Source organism: Pteropus vampyrus, unplaced genomic scaffold, assembly GCF_000151845.1.
Source record: "Pteropus vampyrus isolate Shadow unplaced genomic scaffold, Pvam_2.0 Scaffold68, whole genome shotgun sequence".
Classification (NCBI taxonomy): Eukaryota; Metazoa; Chordata; class Mammalia; order Chiroptera; family Pteropodidae; genus Pteropus; species Pteropus vampyrus.
In genome coordinates this window covers 8567390-8577195 of record NW_011888849.1, presented here as the reverse complement: position 1 = coordinate 8577195, position 9806 = coordinate 8567390, and the positions used below count along the sequence as shown (strand labels likewise).

At 31.5% G+C, this 9806-nt stretch overlaps 1 protein-coding gene across 1 annotated transcript in view; it reads left to right on the top strand.

Moving 5' to 3' along the window:
- Positions 1-9806, top strand: part of PCDH15 (protocadherin related 15) — a 562288-nt gene that overhangs the window by 244441 nt on the left and 308041 nt on the right. Inside the window, exon 9 of the mRNA XM_011361648.1 lies at positions 6427-6535. Within this exon, the coding sequence (XP_011359950.1) occupies positions 6427-6535 (109 nt within the window). The remainder of the gene's footprint in view (positions 1-6426; positions 6536-9806) is intronic.

Below are 9806 nucleotides of genomic sequence, written 5' to 3'. Positions count from 1 at the left end.
ATGGTTATCCCTGGATTGTTGGACCTTTAATATTTTCCTTTGCATTACTCTATAATTACAAGATACTCTAGGATGACTTTTCTTCATCAGAAATACAATAATATTTTTGCTATCTACCTGTAGTTTTCCATTGCCAACTATGTAAAAAGTAAACTACACTATATTTAAGGCACTTTAATGATTCTCCTCAAAATATCCCTAGATTCTATCTATATCTATCTATCTATCTATCTATCTATCTATCTATCTATCTATCTATCTATCTATTCATCTGTCATCTATCGTCTATCATCTATCATTTTTTTAAAACCTTTATTCAGTCTCTACCAAATAGAAGCATATTCATTATCTCTACCAATCTCACATTTGATGCATGGATCGAAATTTGTCTTATTCAAACTGCACATGCTTGAATATCTCTGATTCTTGTTATTTTGAATAATTCACTCATAATACTTGAAGATGTGAGTTTTCTTTCAGAGCTCTCAATATTTATTAATATCTTTATAAAAAAAGTTTCTAAATTAACTTGAAGACATGTACTTTGAATCTCCATCCCCATGACTGTGATCTTCACAGTTCCAGAACTCTTATCCAATTTATTTTATATTGCTCAAACAATTGGTAGAGTTTTTTGCTCACAAGTGCTTAATAATTTCTATGACTCATTTGAATACTAATAAATTAAGGAGTTATCACAAAATTTCTAAATCAAAAGAGTAGGGAATGAGTTTACAAATTGGTTATAAAACTGTGATATGTCTGAATCTATAGAAAATAATTTTGCTGAAGCTTCCTTTAATAAAGTAAAATGAAATGTTCATTTTAAGTAAATATTCACCTCCCTAATACACTATCTTAAAATTATGTTTAAGTATAATCATCAGATAATTTGATTTGTAGCTTTAACATCTGAATCTTTTGTTTATAATTAAATAGTAATGAAAGATAGTCCCCCTTCATGATCTCAAACATTTGCTCAGTTATGCAATTCTCACTAAAATTTTTAAAATTTATGATCATGCCATGTGTTCAGGAAAATGTGCAAGACTTGCTCTCAAATGAGATTCCACCTTGACATGCTCTGCTTATAACTTGAAGTTAATTTTAGTATCAATATTACCCAATAAAAGCAATAAATTAATTTTAATAGTACTAATAATTTTTATATATTAAGCATGTCACTTACTATTTTATTTGTTTATATACATTATTTTATGAATCTCTCACAAATATGTAATGTAGATATTATTAACCTCACTTTGAAAATTAGGATTCACTCTCTGAGGATTAAATAGTTAATTGAAAAGTTGTATTGCTACTTATTAGTAAATTTGGCATGTTTTATTGTAGGATACAGGAGTTCACTACCCAGTATACTGAAATGTTTATCAGACTTTTCATCATTACTATTCAAAAGACCAGCTCAGTGAAGCACTTTTGAGCCTCTATCTGTATATTTTCACCCAATCTCGTGGCCACATTATTTCCCCCCTAGTTGTATTCAGTAACTTTGTAACAGAAAGATCTGAGTTATAAAAGAATACTCATATAATATTGGCATGTCTATTTGAATGGCCTATAGAAACTCAGAGAGCAAAGTTAGAGTTTATGGGCTCAAGAATACTCTAAATAATCAAGAATTGAGAAGTTGAGTTTACAACATTTAAAATTATTCAACAGTTCTTGATCACTCATGTTCCACCTTGGTTTCTGACGCTACAAATCCAAAAGTAAAAAGAACTTATCCCTTCTCTCAAGAAAGTTATAGGCAAGGAAACTCAAACATACATTTAATAAGAGTGTTTGATAAATTTTGATATGGATAAGCACAATATTCTTTGTAGAGACAATGTACACAAGGAAGAGAACATTTCAAAATATCTGACACTTTTTTCAAACACTCTGATGTTTCCGCCACTTGAAAAAAATCAAAAATAGTCAAAGAAAAAACAGTGTTTGGCCTCTTAAGGGAATATGTAAGTAAGTTATATATGTGTCTTGTTGAGAGTGTATGTGAACGTGTTTGATTTGTTCTTCTTTTCTGTGTCAGTTAACATATAGAAACAAACAATAATTTGGCTAAATATTTTAAAAAGCTTCTAAGAAATAGCACATTTGCAATATAATATGAAATAAGAATAACAATGTATACCAAATTTTCTTTCTATAGTGTAAATCTTATTCTTTTTTCAAAGAAAGTGTATGATAGATTTAAAATATAAATTGGAAAATAAGTTTTTAAAAAAATATATTGAAAAGAAGTGTCTAAGTATAAAGAACACATAGTATTAATGAAAGTAATTTAATAATATTAATGAAAGTAATTTAATAATAATAGTAATTTAAGATATTAAATTATGTAGTTTGCTAAAATTTCAAATCGCTTAATTATTAGCGCTAGAATATATTTATAGTTGGTGGTGAAGTTTTTACTTTTTTAACATAACTACTCTAAGATTATTATTTGATTAAAATATAGATCATAAATCTAAGCAATGATGAGTCTAATATATAAATAGAAGGGTGGACATTTAAGAATTATAATAATTGAAGATAATATCCAGGTTTGGCTTTTATGCCAGAGACACCTGTGGTTCTATGAGCTCAGTTTACTTTTCCAGAGTTCTCCCTGAATATATTCTTTTTTCGGTTTTCCACTATAACAGGGAAAGGCTTTCTATAGACAACTCTTGGAGATTGCTATCATGACTTTATGTAATATTAAATACTTTAGCAGGTTGGTATAACATGTGTACCTTACTCATAAGAAGACATCACTCAAATGCTAAGTTGAAGAACATTTAGAATTTAATAGTGCTTCTTTTTTCTGTATCTCAACCAAGGCTGGGGGCTTTACTAATCAATTCTACAAAATGTCAAATATGAGTTTTTATTTTTAAGATTTACTACCCCATTGATTTGTTTGGTAAATGATAGATATTAGTTCCTATTTGTAAAATGAAAACTTTTTAAGATATAAGAATTGGCTAAAGTATTTTAAGTCTACCTTCAAATTTATCAATAAAGAGTAAGTCTGAAAAACTCTAGCCTATCCTCCCCTCAAACTCAATAAAAGCAGAACCCCAGGCTCCTGTACCTGTGTGCTCTTCTTCTCTACCTGTCGCCTTGCTGCATGCTTCTTGGTATACCTTGTATGCTCCAAGACTTGTAGGTAATAAACTCTTTCTTAATTCAGAGTTTCCTAATGGTTGTTACTGAGGGCATCTTGCAATGGTAAAAAAGCCCAAAGGTCAATCCCATGGTAATACTGGTTTTGAAAGGGGCTAAGTACTCTGGGAAGCTCAGTGCACCCAGGTAAGTGCCCCCTGAGGCATTTCTAGCCCATAGCATTATTGATAATAGACTGAGAAGGCACAAAACAGTAATACTTTGCACTATGACAACAGCTGATAGGAATTTTTCAGCTCCACTATAATCTTATGTCTTATATGTGGTCCATGGTTGACTAAAATGTCATTACATAGTACATTAATATTAGTAGTGTTAAAAATTCTCAAGATACAAAGAATATAGTCTATTTGAGAGGTGATCTTAGAAATCATATCTGAGAGTTCATTCTTTTCACCTAGTTTTTCTAAAAACTTATAAATGGTAGCATAAAAAATACTTTATTAATATTAGTTGCTAATATTATAAGGAAATAGTTCAGTCCTAAGTTATTGAAGACACCATACTTCCTAATTTTCCAGAAACATATTGAAGCCTTTACCAAGAGGACATTTTATTTTATTCTCACTAGTGCAATTTATTTATTTATAACATTAAAATTAGTACAGCGTATGGTAACTACATAGTCAAGCAGGACTGAATAGCTTTAAATAGACATCTTTCATCTCACCTACACTAACTTCCAGACTCATTCTCCTGCAATATTTACAGTTGGCTATTTCCATTTTTAATTCTTCTGATTACCAACATAATTCTAAACTTCACCCTTTTTTTTTTTATATCTTCAGTTCTCACCATATGATATATGAAAGATGATAAAGTTAATTAGCACTTCTTCCCTCTTGGTTTTGTTTGCTGCGTTATTTTTAGTTTTTATTGTTTAGATAATTTTAAATAATGTGATTAAGTCTCCATTGTTCATTCTAATAACTTTAGACAGTATAGGAAGAGGATTTTAAACTACCTGGCTAATTACCAAAACTAATACCACTTAAGTGTTTGTTCCTTAGCAGTGCCACAGACATAAGCAGAGTGAAGGTGCTTGGAAGGAATACACTAAGTATGATGTACTTAGCACTCTAATGGAAGAGCTTATTAAAAAAAAAAATTCTAGGTAACTATTTCAAAAAGCTAGAGTCTGTTTAGGAACCCTTGGCGTATTTCTCTGACCATGGGAACAGGATGGGATGACAGAAAATCCTGAGATTTGTAATGCCCCCTCAATGTCTGAGTAGAGCCACACTTTCAGAAAAATTACCACAGACTTAATTCCAGGACTAATGTAGCTGAGCTGTAAGCTGACTTTGGCTGATGGAATCAGATTCTTTTGAGAAATGACTAGGACGAGATGATCAATCCTTAACTCCTACATTCAAACATATATACTTTGAAGAGCCTCAGATTTTTTCAATTTAAAGAGCAATAAATGTATTACATAGAAAGCCAAGTGACTATTAGGAAGGTATGTGTGTGGCAGTGCGGAGAATAGGGAGAAAGGGAGGTGGGATAGAGGAGAGAATGAAATGAAGAGAAAGAGGGACAGAAGCAGATAGTAGGGGGAAGAGTTTACAAAGAGTGTTGTATTGTGTGAGAACAGTAGTTAACCTGAATTTTATGGAGTAATTTCGATACTGATTTGACATTTTCATGGTTCCAAATCCAAATTTAAAGAAGTGAGTAAAATATTAGTAAGTTATCCCTGCCTAGAGCTCTTTATTTTTAGGAAGATATTGATAGCATATAGACCACTGAGAACCCATTAGAGATTATGAACTCAACAGAGCCACTAAGATGTATGTGAGCCCCAAGTTATTGGCCAATGAATATCTTAATTACTACAATTTCAGTAACTCAATATAACATAGTCACACACTTATACTTTATATACGTATAACTTAAAAATAATATAACTTAATAACATAAAGTAAAATTATAAATGATGGTTTAATATCATCACTCTTTTTTTAGCATGCCAACATTATAAATTTTTTGCTGAGATTAGAAACTACTGATTTTATATAAATGTACATGATATGTTTCAAGGTTCTATTATTTGTGAGGAGTAATATAAAAGAACATTGCAGTAATTCCTTAGAACATGAAATTGTCAGATATTGAGATAGACTTTATTTCCCTTTAGAATTACCGCTTCTTTATTTGTACTAAGGGTTGCAAAGATTTAAAGCAGTATTTCCCAAACTGTATTCTAAGGGTATTAATTCAAGGAGATGTCAATGTGTGGTTCTAGAAAATATGCTAAAAATACTCTCTTCTTAGACAAGCATTATGCAAAATTAGCACACTTAAGTCTCTGAAAAGACCTGCAGTACAGTAGATTAGCTTTTTAAAATATTATTTTAGACCATGTTTCCCAAGCTTACCTGTGCAGAATTCACCTTTGTTTTTTTAGCATATTCATTATAATCTAGAACCAGGGTTAACAACCTATATCCTTGTAAATAAAGTTTTTGTAAATAAAGTTTTATCGCAACATAGTCATGCCCACTTGTTGCTTTTCTATTACAATGGCAGAGTTGAGTAGCTGCAACAGAAACTGCATGCCTGACAAAGCCTAAACTTGTTTATTCTCCAGTCCTTTGTAGAAAAATGTTTGCCAGTCTTGATAGCAGAACAGAATACTACTTACTGGACATCAAATTGGAAAACACTGCCTTACAGAACTGTATTAAAACTTTAAACAGAAACTTCTTGCAGATAATTATGTGTACATACCTGCATGATATATAATTAATTTTAACTGTGTGAAATATGCAATGATGGGAATTAAAGCATCCATTTTTAAAGCTTTTATTTTAATATAGTAAATGTATTTGAAACTTTAAAACACAATTTAGGAAGAAAAGAATATAAATATTCTTACAAATGTTGTTTAAAGCCAAAGATAAAAAGCATACTGATAGCCTTACGTTTCTTTTGATAAAATTATCTAGAGAAAATTCAAAATTTATTGATGTCTTTCTTCCTTGCTTTCCTTTTAGGAAAAATTCCTGATATACAGTTGTGTGCATGTAATTACTATGTCTTTTTATTTTGACTTGGAGGACACCTTGCTCCCTCTTCATATTTAAAATAAGTAGCCTAAGGTATTACATAAACCTAAATTTAACTATTGGCTTGCTTGTTATCTAGCTATCCAAACTGTAATATCTGGATGCCAGTTCTCCATGAGGTATTAGTAATGAAGCTGAACTAAACGCTCTGATTTTTTTCCAGGAAGAACTGAACCCCATCATTGTTACCCCACCGATTCAAGCCATTGATCAGGACCGGAATATTCAGCCACCATCAGATAGACCGGGCATCCTCTATTCCATCCTTGTTGGTTTGTACCTGCTAACATTTTACACTCAGTTGTCACTCCAGAATCATATAAAATAAAAATTGTCTCAAATCAGAGTAAACACGTTTAATAACAAAGATTTTCTTTTTGGAAATTACTGTTATTTTTAAGTATAAATGAATCTAAAATTAACAGTTCTTTCTCAGAATTAGTTTCAGCGGAATGTGTAAAACAATAAATAGAAAAAAAAACTTTTATTGAAGAAGCAAAGCAACTTTTTAAAAAAGGGAGGTTAATTTACATATTGGTAGTGTTCTCCATATCACCTCATAAAAAATTCCCTAAGAAAAAAATTGAAAAATCAATTGAAAAACTTACACAGTTCGCTCTACAGTATTTTATCATTGGTGGATCAATTACATAATTCTGAAAATACATGACTGAATTAAATAAGGGCATTTGGAGCCATATGGGAGAAAGAAAAAGATCATAATTAGCCCAAGGGCACATAATGTATTATACCCTTGGCTAATTTTTCCTTGAAAAATTTCACAGGAGTTGTCTTAATCCATCCTTGTGCATATACTGCTAATTGTACCAAAAGCAAAAATGATGAGAATTTGATTATGCTACTCAAATTGCTTCCCCCCGCCCTTCAAATTGCTTTTGGTAAAATATGGATGTAGTTGCTTTGCAAGGTTTTAGTCTCTAGAGGGACAGATGTGTGTGAGACAGACCATACATCTCTTAATGAAGGAGTTGTTTTTGAACTGTGCTTGAAAATAACTATTCAATGAAATTCAACTTTACTCTTAAACCTTTCCTATTCTCATGCCTCCAGCCTGTATATGTGCATACATATATAACAACACAGAAACCTGCAGACATTAGACAGATTCAAAATATAAGGCTATAGCCTACTTAGAAATGCTGTCCATAAAGAAAATTCAAGTAATTCTGTTTAAAGCCTTTAGTCTCTAGAACTACACACATATCATAAACCCTTTGCTGAGATTAGACTATTAAAATTTTTTAAAATTTTCTTATGAACCTAAGCATAAGCCTCTTTTAAGTCTAGAGAGGCCTGGCATATATAAAAGGAAATAGACACTTTTAAAATTTTTATTAACTGAGGGCTTGACAGTATGTCAATCACTGTGCTGGACGTTATAGATACAAATATGAGAGATAAATGTTCTAGGTTAGGGAGAGATAGAGTTTATGCTAGAACACATCAAAAAATGAATTAAAACACATAATTGTAAACACTATAAATAAAGTATGAGCCACACATCATGTGGGCTCATGGGAAGAGAGTGCTAGAATTTCTGAGAGTTGCTTAGGAAATGTTATTTTAGCAGAAAGGCTAGAATTTCCAGGCAACAAATAGGAGAGGAATGATCTAGACAGATGATGCTGCATACACAAAGTCCAGTAGATGAAATTTAAAGATAGTCTTGGGGAGGCATGCTACTCAGAGTGGTCTGGTATTCATTGGCATTCATAAGTTTCTTTCACTTTTAAAAATTATACTTATTTTAAAATTACACTTTTTCAATAAATGAGCACCTACTCTATGGAGCAAGATAGATTCTTCAATTTGTACAGATGGTTTTCTGGCAACAGAGACAGGTAATAAACAATATAATAAACAAATAAATGTATATACTACAAAAGATTGATACTAGTGAGTGCTATAGAAAAAATAGAGCTGGATGAGTGGAATTGGAAATGCAGAAAGAGGTGTTACAACATAAGTTGCAGTATTAAATAAGATGATCAGGAAATGCCTCACTGAAAAGGTGAGGTTGAGCAAAGTGTTACAGAAGTTAAAGGAGTTAGCCATATTGATATCTTGGGGAAGAGTTTCTAGGCTGAGATAAAAGCTAGAGCTTGCCTTGTGGGTTTGAGAAACATCAAGGAGCCTAGTAGCATCGGAAAAGCGTGAGTGAGAGGCAAGTGGAAAGAAGGTGTGAGAAATAACAGAGTGCCAGGAAACAGAGATTTGTATACTATTGATCTACTCTGTCTTTTACTCTGAATGAAATGAAGAACCAATGAAAGGATTCAAGCAGAAAAATGAAATAATGATGTTACATTCCATCAACCTCTAACTTTAGGATGGTGGATAGTCCTCAAGAATAGATATAACCTCTAACACTAACTTTGCTTTCACAACTATATTAAATAAAATTATATGCTTTGATAGTATTTACATTTCTAGAAGGCAAGGCATTGCAGAAATTGTAAACATAGCTTCTGGATTTGTGCTATCAATGTTCAAATCCTGACTTTAACACTTCCCAACCATATAATGCTAGGCAAGTTACTAACTTCTCTATCTCAGATTGCTCCTATTTAAAATGGGATTCATCAAAATCAATCTTTCTATAAAAGAGTTTTGAGGAGTGATCTAATAGATGTAAATATGTAATAGTGTCTGAAAGAAAATTACTGGTCAAATAATGTTAGTTGATGTCATTAATTACCATTAGAAGGAAAAATAAAGTATGTTTTTCTAAGTCATACAAGTCTGGTAAGAATAGAAGTGTGTGCTTACACACACACACAGACACACACACACACACACACACAGCTTATAACTGTGCCCTTTTTCGCGTTCTGATCTTTCACACATTAAGTAACCTTGCATGGAGTCTATTAGCTTTTCCTCATGCCTTTCTATTCTCTAGAATTCTGATTCCAATTTTAAACTCCGCCAAATTAGAAATTATTTTCTTTTTTTCCTTTTTGGATTTTTGAGGTTATTTTTCTCTTTATCAGAACTTATTACTAGGTAATAAAGTAAAGTATTGTGGATTTTTATTATTATTATTATTACCATTATCCTTTAGGCATGAGAGAAGTTAGATTTTGTGGCATACATTATTGGAAGATGTTTCTTCCATTTTGCAGGTCATATTTACTGAGTGTCAATATTGTTCATGTTTTTATGGCTTCCCCTGAAAATCATTCCAGAAAACTATTCATTTCTGAACACATTAAACTCCTTGTCCTTTTCCTCATACGGATCACATAGTGTGAAATAATAAGCCACAAAAACCGGAACTCACAAAAATAGATGGGAATGTACACTGAACTCAAAGATGGGAATGTACACTGAACTCAAAAATGGGAATGTACACAGAACTCAAAGATGAATATGTTATCTATTGTAATGAAATTAGTAGAGTATTTATTAGTAAAATTACAAACTGAAATGGTTTTACAAAGAGCCTCCAAACATTACAGTGACTTGAATCAAATACAGTAGAAGTTAATTTCTTTCTCAAGTAACAGCTCAAAAGTTTAT